Source organism: Piliocolobus tephrosceles, chromosome 10 (assembly GCF_002776525.5).
Source record: "Piliocolobus tephrosceles isolate RC106 chromosome 10, ASM277652v3, whole genome shotgun sequence".
NCBI lineage: Eukaryota > Metazoa > Chordata > Mammalia > Primates > Cercopithecidae > Piliocolobus > Piliocolobus tephrosceles.
The window spans coordinates 28,217,883-28,235,836 of NC_045443.1; the positions used below are offsets into that span (position 1 = coordinate 28,217,883).

Consider the following 17,954-nt stretch of genomic DNA (forward strand, 5'->3'; position numbering starts at 1 on the left):
ATGCCCATCAATGATAGACGAGATAAAGAAAATGTGGTACATATACACCATGAAATACTATGCAGCCATGAAAAAGAATGAGATCATGTCCTTTGCAGGGACTTGGATGGAGCTGAGGCCATTATCCTTAGCAAACTAACAAGGAACAGAAAACCAAATACCACATGTTCTCACTTATAAGTGGGAGCTAAATGATGAGAACACATGGACACATAGAGGGGAACAATACACATTGAGGTCTATTGGATAGTGGAGGGGAGGGTGAGAGGAGGGAGAGGATTAGGAAAAATAACTAACGGATACTAGGCTTAATACCTGGGTGATGAAATAATTGGTACAACCCCCATGACATGTGTTTACGTCTGTAACAAACCTGCACATGTACACCTGAACTTAAAAGTTAAAAAAAAAAAAAAAAAATACAAAAGAGATTCCACATGGCATCACAACCAAGCTGTTTGGAACTAGAATTCCGGGAACTGTGATACCACAGGAAAGTAATGTTTACCTTTGAGAGCTTTTTGAGCAGTTACTTATTTCCCAAACTTGAGTCTTTCTCCTTTCTGTTAGGAACCTTAATAGGCGGTATTCTCAAGTAGCTCTTTTATAATTAATATTGTTGTTACTAGTAAGAGCAAAATCTCTTAAATTACACTCTACATTGGTTAAAATTATCCATGACCTTATAGTCTCCGATTGGCCTCCTTCCCTTTTTTCTAGCTCTGGCCAACCTTCTGGGCTTAATGTCTTTAATCCTTTCTCCTGATTTCTTTTTGCTTCTTTTTTGCCCTCTCCTGTCTGAACTTCAAATTGAATGTACTTTATAAAATGACATCTAGAGAGTTCAGCCATGCCGTTGGCTTGAACTGAAATATTGGACAAAATACATTTTAAGTTGTTTAAAAGCTAATGTAGAATTGTTGGAATGTGTACCCACATAAACAAATTATGTTCAAGATTATATTCAAATCGCTTTTTAAAAAAACATATGTTCCTTCTACTAAAAATCTTAAAGGATAGAATTCACTCGAGTCATGATGTAATTAGATTATATTTTATTAGACATTCTTTACAAATTTAAAATACTGCTATTTTTACATGCATAGAGGAAAATCAATTTGGATAATTATATTTAGGCATTCATTAAAATCAACCACAAAATAGAGACACTTTATTGTGTCATTTATCAACATACTTGATATGTATATCTAAAGTGCATTATGTTACAAAAAATATAGAAATTCAGCAGCACCAAGATACATTTACAAAATAAATACATCAATTGACAAAATAAATTATGGTAAATGTGATAACAATAACTGGATTAGCCTTGGCAAAAAAAATATTCACAATGACCAACGTGCAGTTTCATAGAGCGATGGGGGAGACAGTTTTATTCCAATGCATTTACAGTATTTACAGACAATAAATATTTCTAATACTTTCCATATGTTCACTATTACAGCATCCTGCAATATGTCCTTGGAAGGTCTCTGCTGAAAATTTCAATGCCTCCTGCAAAAAGAAAGAAGAGAAAGAAAAGGAGAAAACAGGTTAGTTTTCTTTACAAATGAAAACATAAAATATAAAGGATATAAGCTAAGGAACACAAAATCACAATGGAAAGAGATTCAGGGAACTTCTTGTAAATATCTCCCACAAGAGGTACCTGCAGGATCCACCTGGATCTCCATAACCTCTGTTACAGGCAGGGTCTTCAACCCGACTTAGTCCATGTGTGCGGAAAGAAAAAGGGCCTGCATTTCCAATCATGCTGTCAGAAAAAAGGAGACTGTGGAAAAATTTTCTAAGATTGCCAGCTGGCAAGTTTGGGAAGAGAAGGGACAAATTTGAGAACTTGGAAATGAGGTTAGGTTGGACCATCCATTATCAAATACAATTCACTTGGGAGTTATTCTTCCAGTGACACCTGAATTGGGCAATCCAAAGCTTGTTTATTTTGTTCAGGTGCTCATTTGGCCAATCTCTCACAGCACAGTGGGCAGTGGTGAGGATAGTGGAAGTGTGGGACTTTGGTAACAATTGAAGGATGTGTAGTTTAAATAGAGTTGATGATACAATGATATCCATCTTAGTCGATGATATGATATTTGGCATTTCTTTAGCTGTCTTTAAATACTAATGCATGAAACTATTATTGGGTTTTATAATAGGTTCCAAAGCCAAAACTAAAGTAGAATCATTTGTCTCTCGCTCTGTTGGTTTTTGAATGGATTTTCTGTTAGCATTGGGAAAGTCTACTGTAAATGAGGGAATAACTAAGAATAAATTCATTTAAAAGTACAAAATAGCAATATTTCCTATTACCATGTCTGTTTTATTATTCCAAAACTACTACTTGGAGCTGACACTTTTCTAATCTGTCTAAATACTGTAATGACAGTATTTTAAGGTGGGTTAGTGGAATTTTCTCTGCTTTTCTGTCTCCTTTTCTCTTCTCTTTGTGTGGTCTAGGTATTTGTTCCCAAGAAAACAACTATAGAATGGAATTTGATTTGCTATGACATTGAATTAACAGCCAGAATTGTGGCAGAGTTTTTACATGGCAGACATATATGGATGTAAGACCTATAAAACAGTACATTCTTAACAATTTTGGAGTTTTCTGTGCCGCTTACAGAAAAAGCAAATTGAGCATTTAGAGTGTTTTAATGTCAGGTTATTGACCTCTTCACCAATGGTTTTGGTGGGAATGTTAAATGTTTTCCCAACTGCAAACAAAGAAAAGAAGAGTTTAAGATTAAAATTTTAATTGGCGAATTGATGTGGATAGATGAAATGAATAAAGCCAAAAAGATGACCTCAAAACTCAATAATCTGCATACTCTACTGATTTTTAAATGTGTTTGTACCAAATGGTATTTTGTGAATTGGGATTAAGAGTAACACAAACAAAGAGGGAAGGAAGAGGATTTTGAACAACTATTTCCTCAGAAAGAAAGAAAGAAAAAGAAATAAGTTAAAGGACCAAGGAGAAATCTATGTATCTCGCCCTGCCCAGATGTTTGCTCATTCTCCTTTCTTTTGATTTCTCCTTTAACAAAGGCATGTATTGGAATAGACAAGTAAAACATCTAACATGACTTAAAAGTATATGTGTATGTTTACTATATGTGTGTGTATATGACAGCATTCTACATTCCTAGCTCTTTTTACTATGGACTTTTAATACTTTTCTAAATCAGCATTTTCCAAGGCAAAATGATATGATTTATAACAAATGAGTCCCACTGTATCTGGATATCACATTTGCAACATTGAAAATTCTAAAATATAATCCCCTCAATTTAAAGCTATGTATTTTTCACTGAATGGTTTATATGAGAGGAAAATAGACAATTTTATCTCAGTAGTTTTTTTCTAAAAGAAGGCTATATTATTGGCCAGGTGTGGTGGCTCACACCTGTAATCCCAGCACTTTGGGGCAGGTGAATCACCTGAGGTCAAGAGTTCAAGACCAGCCTGGCCAACATGGTGAAAACCCATCTCTACTAAAAATACAAAAATTAGCCAAGCATGGTGGTGGGCACCTGCAATCCCAGCTACTCAGCAAGTTAAGGCAGGAGAATCTCTTGAACCCAGGAGGCAGAGATTGCAGTGAGCCAACTGCACCATTGCACTCTAGCCTGGGCAACAGAGCAAGACTCCGTCTCAAAAAAAAAAAAAAAAAGGTACTGTATTATTTTTCAAAATATTGTATGTATTATAGTCAAGTGCATGCTTGCCATCTCATCAGACCTCTTGGTTTATCATGTAATAATGCAAAAAGACTAAGGAGGGGATGTTAATAAAAGACTTGTCACTTATAAAACTTTAAAATAGGTATTCTGAAAAGATTTTATTTGGATTACAAAATTTGCATGGCCCCATACATTCTCATCAATACACTCCTAAACTTCCTCACTCTTCCCTGAACCTCTGTTGGATTATGTTGGGAGAGTGCCAACATTTGGCTGCCAAACAGTTCTTTCCATGAATGTCCCTCACAAACAGGGAAGAGAAAGGACAAGCAGAAACCTCCCGCTTCTTTCAGCCCTAGGTCTGGATTTGATTAGGCCACTGCCTAATTTTCAGTAGACCTACTTTAACTTAGGGGTAGTTCCAGCCATAAGAATTGATGAGTGTTAATTTTCATCAATTTTCCAGATACTTAAAGAACATTGCAAATTTGACATGAATAAAATCCATCAAAAGTTATTTATACCTCTGTTTTTATAACTTACATATATATATACATTTTGCCTCATAGAAACTTACCCCCCTAGATAGATAGATAGATATAAATAGATAGATGATAGATAGGTAGATGGTACAATCAGAACTAGGTCTAAAAACACCAAAATAATATGCTGCAATTTATTGAGTGTTTACTATATGACATATATGTTTATATATGTATGACATGTTTGTATATGTATATATATGATAATGGATAAAAATAGGAAATACATTTTGGCAATAAAGTAGGGTCCTTGCATTAGTTATAAACATATACAGTTAGGATCCTAGCTTCAAATACACTAAATATGTGCGGTAAACCAGAATTTATAGGGTTTGTTACCCTTTAGAGATCCATTAGATGTTTGCAGGATAGGTTATTCACTGTGCTAAAGATTTTTCTAGTGTCATTGCCTATTGGTTACTGAAGCTGTACTACTTATCCCATTTGATTGTTATTTTATGTGCTATTTAATGACGGGTTTGCCAGCTTAAAGAGAGAAATAATGGTGAATAGGTTCAAGCTCCCCTTTGAAACATCATCCTATAATCCTGTCTGTAGCAGAGTCAAAGGAAATGACTAAAGAAGTAACAGGGGACTCTTTAAATAATGAGATCATTAGTTGCATATGATGTATTCTTCTGTTGTTTTCCTTTTTTTTTTTTTTTTTCAAACCCCACAGAAGTGCTGTACTGAAAAATGAAAAGAAAAAAAAAAATCCATTCGATGGAAATGCATGGATAAAGAAGCAGGGCGAACACAGCACTAGTCTAAGTGTCAGAAAATAGGGAGATAAATCTAGCTCTGGGGCTACCTATTTCAATTTCAAGGACTACTCAGGTCTTTTAGCCATGGAATGCCTTGGCTTTCTATTTTATACAATGAGATTGATATCTGCCCCACTTTTTGCCTCATAGAAACATACCCCCTAGACAGATAGATAGATATATAGATAGGTAGATATAGATAGATATATAGACAGATAGATAGATAGATACAAAGAGATAGATGATAGATAGGTAGACGGTACAATCAGAACTAGTTCTAAAAACACCAGAATAATATGTTGCAATTTATTGAGTGTTTACTATATGACAGACATTTAATCCACATATAATCTCATTTAGTCGACACCAAACTCTATGAGGTTGGTACAGTTATTATCTTCATTTCACAGAAGATGTAAGTGAGTCTTCGAAAGGCAGAGTAACTTGCCCTAGGTTGTGAACTTCAATAAATTTTGACTCAAGACTTGGCCCTAAGTTATTTGATCCCAAACTCTAGGAGTGTCATTATTACCTGGATCTGTGAGCTGAGGATAAACAAGCCACATAAATGTGAAGTTTTATTTTTCCTATGGCATTACCCTAGAAAAATTATTTCATCTTGCCAGTGGACAAAGAGATACATGAGAAAAATCTATATCCTTGTAAGTTAATACTTAAACATTCAGAAACCATTTATTTTTTTATGAGCTGGTAGAAACCAGAGTTAAATTTAATTAAACAAATTTAAAGCATGTGTTTAAAACATAATTTAAGTTCTTTACATTAAAATAAATTTGAGATTTAATTAAATACATTTAATTAAATAAAAAGTGTGAATGGCTCAGAATCGTTTATGACATGATGCTGTTCTGCAGTATTTGTAGATAATATGCTTCTATATTCTCCCTTAAAGTGAAGGAACCTAGGAAATGAAAAACACTAAAGAAAGTTTGCCAAAGTGTGAGAGTAAGGGGAAGAAACACACTTCTCTAGCAAATTATGAAGATGGTCACTAGCTTCTGAAGCTTGAATATGAAATGACTTGGTAGAGTGGTAAAGGATTGATGTTGCCTGACGGTGGAATGGGCTCTAAAGCCTCTCTGTGGTGCTGGAGGATAGGGGTATGTGTGGTAGGGGGTACTGCTTTAAGGCAGACAATATTCTGACTTATTCTCTATCAGTTGCTGCACAACTGATAGAGATACAGAAAGGGAGAAAATTCTAGGTTTGTACAAGCCAAGGCAGAAGGGAGGCTCCAAAACCCAGCTGAGAGCACCCCGCTGAGGCTACGGGCCAGAGAAGCCTGTTACCGTGAATCGAGCTCCAGCGACGTTGTGGAGGTGTCAAACAGGTGGTCCCCTTGTAGCCCACTCCCAGTCACTCCAGAGTCTAACCAGGCAGAGCGAGTTCGCCGTTTTTTCTTTTCCTGCTCCTTGCGTTTCCCGGGCTTGCCTTTCTTTTTCTTCCCGGGTGTCTTGAGCGGCTGCTCTTTGTACGTCTCCACCTTGTTGGTTTCCTGAGTTAGGTATCTGCCCTCATCATCAGACCCGAATCGCACGGGGTGGTTCTTTGTGTTGGGAGAGGGCTTGGAGTTAGGGGACACCTCCGAGGTAGCTCTGATTTCAGCTGTGTGGATTTCTGCGATCAGATGGTGAAGGAAGAATCGTCGCCGTAAATCTTGGATGGACTTCCCCTTGTCATGGAGGAGCTGATGTTCAGACACAGCTCTTTTGCTTTGAAAGGAAATAGTAGAGGGAAGAAAACAGTTACATTTTACTCGTTGATAGAGACAATAAAGACATGAGTAGATCTCTTTAGTTGTCTAGTTGGTCCACCGCAAGACACAAGCTGGATGGGTAGCAAGCTCATTGCGCAGGGAAGGGTAACCAGTGGGAAGGAAAGAGCTGGCAGTTGAAAGCCTCCAGCTCCCGGTCCCAGTTCTGCCACTCACTAGGTTGTGACCTTGATGGGATCATGAACATTCTTGGGCCTCATAGGCTTCAAATGTATAAAAGGAGGGGGTCAGAGACAGTGATTTCTATACTTCCTTCCCAATTTAAGACGCTATGATTCAGTTATGATTAGAAATAGAAACCACGGAGTATCTCTTCACATTTTTCAGAGTTCTGCTGAGAAAATAAATCTAGAAGTTCCAGCCTGGGAAATAAAAGGCAGCTGCTGCTTTTACCTGAGTATTCTCTGTTTGTTTCTCTCTCTCTCTCTCTGTCTCACACACACACACACACACACACACACACACGCCCCATTAAGAAAATAATAATATTGAATCTCAAAGAACAGCAAGCCATAAGAGTCAAAGCAAACAAAGGCTGAAGGAGAAGTGAGCAGTGAAGCCTGTCTAGGAAACCGTCTGATTCACAGACTGAACTTTAACATTTTAGACTACTGGCTACCAAGAACATCTATTTGAAGGTCAATTGTCAGAGAGAGAGAGAGAGAGAGAGAGAGAGAAAGAGAGGGAGAGTATGTGTATTTTTCTGTAAAGTAGTGGGTGGTCTCCTTAAAATGGGTTTCTTTGTGTGCTTAAATGAGCTCATTCTATTTCTTCTGTGCTTCGTGTTCTTTTTTTTTTAATTTAGAACTTCAGAGAGTATGATCCTTACTACTTAGTTGAGAAGTTCACTTTTCTACTTGCTCTCTTTGTCTTAAAATTCTCTAGGAAAAAATATAAAGGATTTTTCTATTTAAATGACACTCTAATGAAAATATCGTGAAAAAGAATAAACTAATTCTCTATCAATCCTTTTAGATAACACCCAAACTCTTGCTTAAATGTCCATCATGTATTCTTTTATTGTTTTGTGTATATAATTAACCTTTTTTTTTTTTTTGAGGTGGAGTCTCGCTCTGTCGCCCAGCCTAGAGTGCAGTGGTGTGATCTCAGTTCACTGCAAGCTCCACCTCCCGGGTTCACGCCATTCTCCTGCCTCAGCCTCCTGAGTAGCTGGGACTACAGGCGCCCACCACCACGCCTGGTTAATTTTTTTGTATTTTTAGTAGAGACAGGGTTTCACTGTGATGGTCTCGATCTCCTGACCTTGTGATCCGCCCACCGCAGCTTCCCAAAGTGCTGGGATTACAGGCATGAGCCACGGCGCCCGGTCATTATTAACCATATTTAAGGACTGCATCCATTAATCAGTCATGTCATGCCTGCTTCAACTCTGCATTAACTCCAATTTCTACCACTGGAATAGTCCTCCAAACTGGCCCATCCTCAAAAGCATCTGAAAGTGTTTCCCAGGGCTACATCCCATGTACTCTTACTTCCCTGAAACAATGGTGTCTGGGTCCTTAGTTGCCTTTGTTGGTGCAATGTCTTTAACTCCTCAGAGAAATACGAAAATAATAAATAGCATTATTACTGCCATTGTAATTCGTTGTATTCATGGGGAAAGTGAGGTCCAGAGAGGTTAAATGACTTGCTCTAGTCTACACAGTGAGAACTGGCAGAGCCAGGGCTCCAAAAACTAGGTCTTCTGATTCTAAAGCCAAGAGTGCTTTTTCAATTTCCTCAACCCTTTCTCCTGTCAAAGCGGAAGCTGAAGCTGAAGTCCCAGCCTGTTCCTGTGCTAGGGAACATGGTAAGGAGAGTACAGGGTATATGCATGGGGCATAGAGTATTCACCACAATAATGGGCAGATTGGAAGAAATTTATCAGTTTCCTTGAAGATCAAGCCTATTGCCCCAAAAGTTCATTTTCTTCATCAAAATTAGGAACTACAAGAGTTTGGATTATCACTGGATGAATGAGTCGAAGAAAAGAGTAAGAGATGAAAATACAGTCATCATTTCTCTGGCCCTTCTAGCAAGAATGTCAGCTACCTTCTAGTATTTTAGTGTGTGGACTGACTTGAAGCCATGTAGCTCATTCAAAAAAGACATGACTTAATGGAAAGAAATGTAACAGGAGCCTGGTTTAAATGAGACATGAAGGAGTCTCTCTTTCTTTTAGAACGTGCCACATGTGACTAGATTAAAATTCACTTACTCTGTGGCAATAGTTTAGTATTCTGGAAACTTTTAAGAATCTACAAGTTTGAGGCTTTGGTACAAGGTATTTATATCCTTTAATAACATTTTAAAAATAATAGGACATATTTCATAAGCACTGCAGTTTAATAAGTATCTTTTAGCAAAATGTCACGTTAAAAAGAAGTTCTTAACCACTGATAATTTATAGTTTTGGGGACTTTTATTTCTTTTCTCTGTTCCTGGCAGAAGCCCTCCTCTTCTGTATTGCTCTCCAAATGGATAAAGTGTAGCCCATTTTAGCTTAACTTGAGGCCAAAACTTTTAATGGTTGGTCTATTCTAATTAAGCCACCATTGCTCATGCCCCTTCTCATGGGCATATGTGCTTGTCGTCTTGGCCAGCCTGTCAACTGTGAGTCACAGTGCCTTCCTAACTCAAGCTGCATTTTCCCAGGATAGTTCTCTTGGCAAATGCAATGATCATTCTATCCTTCTATTTTATAAAAAGCCTACAATATGGCACAACTTTGTTCAATTTAAAATAGTACATTGCTTATGAGGGACAAAGCTTTTCATCTGCCTTTTGGGGGAAACTGTTAGTATTTTAGAAAACACAAGTTTGCTTAAATGCTAAATCGGAAATGTTGTTAGACACTTTACTTAGTATTTCAAAAACTTCTGCAATTGAAGTATTGTGAAGAATGAATCTCTCACTAGGCAGTTACATTAGAGGATCGGGAATATAAGGGCATCAGTACAAACGTAGTGAGTAATCAATTCAAATTAAGGTGGTTTTCAATTTAGGTAACTCTAAAATATTTAGGTTGTAAACATGGCCTCAATAATAGTCTTTTACTCAATTTGTCTGTAAACATTACGTAGCATGATGGTTCACCTGACATATACATTCCTAAGCTCCAAAATGGAAAAACAGGTATGTTATGCATCATGTTCTCCTTTGATTATTGTAAAAAAAATTGCAAAATTTGGGGGAAATGCTTATCACAGATAACTCTAAATTCAGCTGAAACATAGTTCTTCTCTCTTTTTTTAAAAATCACTTCAAGGGAGTTTTTAGGGAAGAAGCTTAAATTTCTAAGGAACTATCAAGGAACAGAGGGCATAAAAACAGTGATGGAAATTCCCTTTCCAGCACAGGAAGAAGCAGTATGCTTGTACTGATGCTAGGCTTCTAAGGACGGACTCTGTGTTTGAGAAGAAAAGTTCTGTGGTACATGCAAGAGACAGGGTTAGGGTGTTAGAGTTAAGATGACTCACCAGAAGGTCCTTCCAACCCAAATGACTCAGCAGAAAGTTATGCTTTTCATTAAGTGGAATAGACCCAGTCTGGCTCCCAAGCAAATCAGCCAATGATGTTTTAGGTTTCTGAATCTGCTGGAGTTCCCTCTCTAACTTAAACATAAAGACAGCCACCTGCCAAAAGCCTTGTTCATCTGCACAAGAACCTCCATAGGCCTCACCTTCCAATATCCACCTTGATCATGCTCCAGCTCCATTAGTTAAAATCTTTGGGATTAACAGGTTCAAAAGACTCACAATTTATAACTGCCTCCTTTGCATGGTTTAGGAAGTCTTATTGTTATAGTAATTTCCTCTCCCTTAAAAGTTAGCATCTAGTTAAAAAAAATCTATACTTCTAAAGCAGTTTCCCTAATACTTGGTGTGAAAACTGGGGAGTAATATGGTTTGATTATATGTTAAAATTTCTTTCCAGAAACTAGCTTGATTTAGCATAATGGCAGACTTATGTTTTGTCTAGCACACAAAATTTACTGTTACTTGGCAGCAAGACAAAAATAATGACTTGTTTTTAAAAACTCCATTTGGCTATAATAATTTGATGAAACATCTTCATCCACTGATGATTTCAGCCTCCATGAAAAACCATGCCTGTAATGTGATGATCTATTACCCATTAACTATGAGAATGTTTTGTGGTAGTTTTATAACCATCTGCTGAGTGTGAGTGTTTAACTACAATATTATATTTCACCCACAAACAAAACTATAACAGTCACTGGCTGCTAAATGGTTTCTGATGTGTGTTTTGTAAGGTGCAACAAAGAAAGAGTTAAAAATAGCCTTTAGGACAACTTAGCAGTATTTTTATGCCATAGTTGTGTATATAATCATGGCTCATTTGCTGTTTCTCAAAAGAGAAAACAGGTATTCTTAAGTAACGTTGAAGAAAAAATTGGCTCTCTTCCAAGGTAGTATTTCTTAACCAAATAAATATAGTATTTAAGTATGCTTTTAAAAATTCAGTCTCCATTTCTATTTATATATGAATTTCAAATTATGGAATTTAACACAAGTCTCAAAATGAGCAAAAAGTCTGAAGACAATTTTCAGAAATACATCGGTAAAAAGTTGATCTGAAGAATACAATGCAGCTTTATCTTTGGTATAATGTTCTACACAATTTGCCTTAGGAGATTCATAATAGATTTTCATTTTGATGCCAAGGTTCAGACATGTCTCAAGTATTTTCATTTAGGGATTTTCTTCTCTAATAATAATAGACCATGAGCACGTATAAAACAGTTGCCTTTTTGTACACCCTCGGGAATTTACAAGGAGGCACCATAAACCTGACTGTAAATATTAGATGCTGCTATTTTTATTGTTAGTGTAAAAATTTGCCTTAATTCTTTCTCCAGAGTCAAACTCTTCTTCTCAGTTCTCGAACTTTATAATCTTCCCATTCTGAACACTGAGTCTGCAGTTTAAAGATCACCCAAATATGGTGTTACACACATTAGTGAACTGCTAGGTCCAACAGATTATTAAGATCATGTTACTCTATCACTCTTCCAAGTTTTCAGTCACACGACATAGTGATATTTCTCTGGTGTGCTTGGATGTATGATTATTTCAAAGTCGAAGTTATCATTAAAAGAATCACCAAGTGAGAATGCCAAAATACAAGTTTTCAGTCTACAATGCAAATATTTGACTCCGGATGAAAGAACTGTTAGCAATAACTACAAGAAAAAAAAAGTTTCCACACCTAAAATTCATTTTGGAACCAAGCACTCTAGCGTTCCTGAACTGTATCAATACTAACATTGGAGTCTTGCCACTGCAAAGTTGTTACTACTTTATTATATAATATGCTTTCATTATGTAATATGGTCCTATTTTATATGCTTAAAATTCTGTCATTCATAATAAAATTAGATGTACGGAGTTTGCTTTTTCACACGCAAACCGCCACCCACATTCAGTACGTATACAAGCGCGCAGACCATACGTCCCCAGGACCGCTCAGCTTCCTCGGAGTTTCAGAAGCTTCCTGGGTCCTGACAGTAATAACCACCCCCCACCTTTTTTTTTTTTTTTTTCCTCACTAGAGGCAGAGGATCTTTCCCTAGAAGAGATTCTGTGAAACGCTCCCTCTTATGGAAACACACAGAAAATCTGTCTCTTGCCTGTCTCCCCTTGAAGATCAACCAGTTCTCCCGCCGGGTTTGAGGACCCGGACTCAGGCCCTAGCAGGTATCCGGGATGGTCCCTCTCCCTAACCCGGGCGAGGAGCATCGGTGACCGCTGCAAGCCCTCGGCAGCGTCCCAGCTTGGCAGCCCCTCCCCCTGGCCTCCCGAACCCGGCGCCTTGGGGAGGATGGGGCACTTACAGGCGGCGGCTGAGCCCCTCCACCGAGCGCCCGCAGGAGGGCACCGCGTAGCTCAGCAGGAACACCGCGACGCTCCACTGCTGAACCAGTCTCCGCTGCATCGTCTCCGCTCGCGCTCGGGACCTGCAACAGAAGGGAGAGGGACCCGAGTGTCAGTCTGGACTCTCCATCTCCCCGCACTACTCCGCTTCCCCTTTTTAGCCTGGTCTCAAAAAGCCTCTTCAACATCAAGGGCATCTCCCAAGTTGAAAAGGAAAAAAAAAAAAATTATCTGGAGCCTCTCAGCACTTACTTATTTAGCAACCGGCTACTCCAACTGTGCTTTCTTCAAACCACACAGCCAGAAAGAGCAAAAAGGGAAAAAAGAAACAAATCAGAGGCGCTTCCTCTGAAATAGCGAAAATGAAATGGTTTTATATATGCATCAATGATAAGTAATGTGTTTACACGTCTGCCATAGCAATGTCTAATTAATCTGGCCAGCAGTTCTCCTGGGTTCGTGGAACAGGGCTAACCGCCTCCTAAAAGAAGAAAGTTTCCCCCTCTGAAGTCAGCTTCTTTGAGAACCAGGCCCTTTGGTTCCAGAGCCACTTGTAGCGAAACCCACATATATATACATAGCTGTCTGTCTACCTCCTCTGGTGGGCTGGTTGCTTCCGGAAAGTTGATTCCACACACCCTGAGAACAAGTTTCAAGAGCGTGTGTCGTCGATCAGGAGGGCCAGGTGGCGGCGAGGGCGGGTCGTTAGCGGCAGCCGGAGCGGCAGGGCGGCGGCAGCCCCGTTTCACGGGAGGGGAGACATGCTGGTCGGGCGGCGCAGGTTGGAGGCGAGTTGAAAGCCGAGCAGAGGAATGTTCACACGCTCCGAGGCAAACCTGCCGGAGAAGTGAGAGAGTCGCAAAGAGGTGGCGCCCTAGGAACGCGCGCGGGGCGAGCGAGGGCGCGGGCGGGCGGGCGCGCGGGGGGCGGGGGCGGCGACGGGCGGCCCGAACGGGCCCCGCGCCGCCCGAGCGAGTGGAGGGGAGCCCCGAGCCGGGAATGAACGGCGAGCAGCGGAGCTCCCCCCTCCCGCGCTGCCGCCCCCGGAGCTGTCCTGAGCTCTACCGAGCCCCACCCCGGAGCCCGGAGCCCCGGGCCCTGTCGCGCCATCCCCGGGCCGGGGGCGTGGGCGGATCCGCTTGCTCCCTCCAGGCCCGGCCGGCTCCTGCCCGCGCGGCTGATCCGGGAGCCGAGATCCCCGAGGGCGTGCGGACGGCCCCGGGCAGCTGGCGGTTCCCGGCGCGCCGGGCTGGACTAGCGGGCGCCAAGACCACCAGGGGCGGACCGACGAGGAGGAGGCCAAGGAGCGGGGCCGGGGACCACGGGCGCCCGAGAGCCTGCGCGGAGAGGACGCGGGCTGTTGGCCTGTGAATTTAAGGAGCCCGAAGCTCGCCTGGCAGCTGGGGGCGATGGATGAGAACCTTCTTCCCTGGCTCATTCCCGGGATGAACTGAGTGGGGAGCATCGGCTAGAGAGAGGGAGATCTTTTGCTTAGAAGAGCAAAAACGGTTCCAGACTTCAGATCTAAACTGCACTTTTTGCTGTTTCAGAACTGCTGGTAGACATCTGGAGCCGGTCCAAAAAAACCCGCGCACAGGAGAGATCCCCCTTTTGAATTGCAGAGAGGCACCGACACTCCTGGGGCACGCACACGGCCCTTTTCACCCATGGTCAGGAGTCTAACCCATCCTTTCTCTGATACCCTACCCGGTTGTCCCCTCCTCCTCAAAAGTGCCTGATTACAGATTCTAGGAAGATTGTATCCGAGTCACTGCAGCCAGCGGACAGACGCAGCGGAACTATGGTTGTGTGCTGCTCTGCTTGGGAGAAGCGACGGGAAAGCAGAGGTTCTTTCCAAAGCTAATGGGCGGGGAAGAAAGACTGCTCGGAATGACTGGGTAGTATCATCTAGGAAAGGATTGCAGCGGGAGTGGATACCCGCCCCAGGGCTCTTCTAACTTTGTGAAAAGAGCGCGAGTGACTGGGAACCATTCAAGGGATGTTTGTCTTCTAGGCAATCCTGCTGGTAGGGTTCATTAGTTTCTAGAAGGCTAGTGTGATTTAGAGACTTGAGATGATTCAAGGAGCGTGGCCTTTATCAAGCCTGACCTTCCGGGTGATGCTCCACATATTTTACCCAGGGTGGGAGAAACAGTGCCCTCTCACCGAGACCCTCGCTCATCGGGGCTCCCCACTGGTTCTCTGCAGCTAGCTAGCAGTTAAAGTTTGCTGCTTATGTTGGGCGGGGGGCATCTTTTCTTAGAAACTCCTGTCTTCCTCGGTTGATTACTGTAAACCCCATACCTTAAAAAACTTGACTTCCTCTCACTAACAAAGAAAAAAACAAAACACACACGCGCACACACACACTCTCTCTGGGAATTTCCACAACTTCCCTTGAATGTGTAAGGATTTCTAAATGTTAGACCTTTTTGGATAGTATGAAAGGACAAAGTATCAGCACTCAGAAATGTCAACCTTTGAAGCTCGAGCACTTTCTGATTTATAAAAAGAATCCTTCCAAAAAGATGCAGCTGCAGGAGCCCTAATGTAATCGTTAGGTCTGAAGAGGGAAATCTGTAAAAAAAAAAAAAAAAAAAAAGTTAATCACAAATGAGCCATTTAATACTTGCAAGTTGTTTAACATTGAAATGATAATATTTGCTTCCACAATAAAAAGTCCAAAGTACATAGCCAAGTTTCAAACTATCCAGGCTTTAAAAAGTCAACCCTTCTCCCAACAGAAGGTTAAAACAAAAATCAGACTGAAATTATCAAATCACTTATGTTGTAAATAAATTCACTTTACTTTCAGAACATTATAAATTAAGGACTGGCATCGATAGACTGCTTTGATTTATGTTGCTTTTTCTACTAATTAAACAAAATTAACCCCCAACTCCTTCCCTCCTTTCTTTTTCCCCACACACTTTTCTGGTGTTAATGGCAAAACATCTATCAAATATTTTTAGAATTTCCTCTCCTCCACAAAAAGAGAAAATGTAGACACAGGAAAAATAAATAGTCTTTATATACTCAGAATACCAAAGTTCCCTCCTAATTTATTACTTCACCTTTTCCTTGATTTACAGTCTTCTCTCTGCTCTTCTGGCTGAAACAGGGAAATCTTCTCAGCAGTCTTTTCCAGAAATATTTTTTGTTGTTCTTAAAAACAACATAAAATTAAGTCTTAAAATGAATTAAAATCTTCTTGTAAGGAGACTTCTGTTCCCACTAAAGGCAATTATTAGAAAGCAGGTACCTCTTCCAAGCTGCCCTGTGTTTATTACTTTCAGTAGAAATTCTCCTCAATATATACCCAGGATCCTGACTTTTTGCCTGTTTTGGAAAGGATATTTTCTGACATCATAATTTAGCTCCTAACATAACTGAGTAATCTCCATCATAATAATGTAGAGGATGCATGACTGCAAATGGGACACAGGAGGAGCACCCCCTACCTCCCCCCACCCCCCCCCCCACATTTTTTCTAAGGCTTAGAAATAGAACAAGTGCCCATAGAAGCTAAATGTTTGCTTAGGCCTTGCTGTCACGTAAATGCACCTTAGCAAATGGGAAGGCCTGCCTCTAATCCGAAGTATTTCCATGTTTAGCATTGTAAGATCTACACCTACACAAATGCCTAGCCCATGAGCACCATGCTTCCATCCCCAGTGGCAGTTTATCACAGTATATCCAATTTTAAAAGAGGTTTTAAAAAGTTTAAATGTGTTACTCTTAAATTCAGTTGAATACCCAGTTAATGTATATCTCCAGGGATATTTCCTGTCATAAAGCTTAGAAAAAAATAAACTAGCATTTATGCTTAGCTTCTTAATCCTTTTCTCTTCTTTCCTCCTTAACCCAAACAGCAAACAGATATACATGACAAATCAAATACGAATCTTTAGCACTTTAAACAGTGCACCTGAGCTTGGGAATTTTCTTACTACCAATAAGCATCCAGATTTAACATTTACCAATCTGTAGCTCCAAGCTATATCTCTAAAATCCCCTGAAACCAAACAACTAAACTCATCCCTTCTCTTCTCCAAACGTTTTTCAATGTTTACAAAGAGAAGCTGCATAATCAGCTCAAGTAATGTTCTCACTGGATTCCATTAGAATGTGGCTCTCATCGCTTGCCTGGACTGAGACTTGAGAGGAGGCTGTTGCCAGCTGACCTCAAGGTAGCAAAAAAGAAAAAACGATGTAATGCCTTCAAACCCCAAGTAACAATAGGAAAGGGTGTGTTTCTTTATTAAATCTTTTTGTAGTTAGGTGAGGATAAGACTTCTCCAGGAACAGGGCGGGCTGCTAACATCTGGAGGAACTGCCTCAGGGAGGAGTGTATAGATATACATCAGGCTGATGGGATCCTCCCATGGGAAAAGTGGGCCTCGCACCTTTCCTCACCCTTCCCTACCTCCTGGGCAATGTCGTGCTTCCCCCAAACTGGAGCAAGAGGCCCTGAGATGAGGCAGTTTCCTGGGAGGAGCCCAAACCAATGTGAGATGAGAAGGTCTTTAGGAAAGGTCTTTAGGGTCCCTGAGGACTGGTTCTTCAAGTTCAAGCACTTGAGCACCTGGCAAACCCCTGACAATTGAAACTTATCTGAAGAGTCTGAAGGGGTGTGTGTGTGTGTGTGTGTGTGTGTGTGTGTGTGTGAGAGAGAGAGAGAGAGAGAAAGAGATAGAGAGAGGGAAAGAATATGAATGTGCAGTGTGCGAGTCCTGATCTCCTGGACTGGTGCCAGCCAGTCAGATGCCTGCCCTTGGTGGCCAAGTTTTTGGCTCCTGAAAGTAGGCAGCTCTGGACTTGTGCGAGACCACAGAGAGAGTTCCAAGCTCCACCTGGCTCAGGCGACAACCTCTCAACCTGAAGCCAATCTCCGGTAGTGTCACAGGACCCTCCTGGCGGCAGGCAGTCCAGTTCCCCACATGAACCGAATGGTCCTTTCTTAAATTTTGAGCCGGGGCTGCCTAAAATGTACTGCCCTCGGAAGCATTTTACCTCCCTAACACCATTCTTTGCCCGTGCCACGCTGGCCAGCTCAAAGTCCCTTCCCAGGGCAGCACCGGGACTGAGATGTCTCAACTCTCGGGCGGGAAGGATACCTATCCAGACACCCACACTGGATGTCCTGTCTGTTTGGCTTTGAGCTGGTCATTACGGTGTCTTTGGACCCTGCCTACCTTTTCTGTAATTTGTCAGAAATAAGTCTTCAGGAGAGCAAACGCTGAGTTATGCGCTCC

At 40.9% G+C, this 17,954-nt stretch overlaps 1 protein-coding gene across 2 annotated transcripts; it reads right to left on the reverse strand.

Annotated features, from left to right (window-relative positions):
• Positions 1-1,032: 1,032 nt before the first annotated feature.
• PTHLH (parathyroid hormone like hormone) lies at positions 1,033-15,987 on the reverse strand. 2 transcript variants are annotated; one of them, XM_023208926.2, is made up of 6 exons: positions 15,774-15,987; positions 15,178-15,276; positions 13,293-13,535; positions 12,660-12,782; positions 6,318-6,740; positions 1,033-1,515 (listed from the first exon to the last, which is right to left on the reverse strand). In XM_023208926.2, exons 4-6 carry the CDS (start codon positions 12,758-12,760, stop codon positions 1,506-1,508), a joined length of 534 nt encoding a protein of 177 aa, XP_023064694.1. In that variant the 5' UTR covers positions 12,761-12,782; positions 13,293-13,535; positions 15,178-15,276; positions 15,774-15,987; the 3' UTR covers positions 1,033-1,505. The 2 variants fall into 2 exon arrangements, with proteins under 2 accessions (XP_023064694.1, XP_023064693.1); XM_023208925.2 differs by lacking the exons at positions 13,293-13,535; positions 15,178-15,276; positions 15,774-15,987 and adding an exon at positions 12,952-13,244.
• Positions 15,988-17,954: the final 1,967 nt, after the last annotated feature.

Bases quoted from the DNA above. Each gene is read 5' to 3' on its own strand.
- PTHLH (XM_023208926.2), bottom strand. From the start codon at position 12,760: ATGCAGCGGAGACTGGTTCAGCAGTGGAGCGTCGCGGTGTTCCTGCTG. The intron at 6,741-12,659 runs GTAAGTGCCCCA...TTCCTTTCAAAG, and splicing joins GAGGGGCTCAGCCGCCGCCT to CAAAAGAGCTGTGTCTGAAC.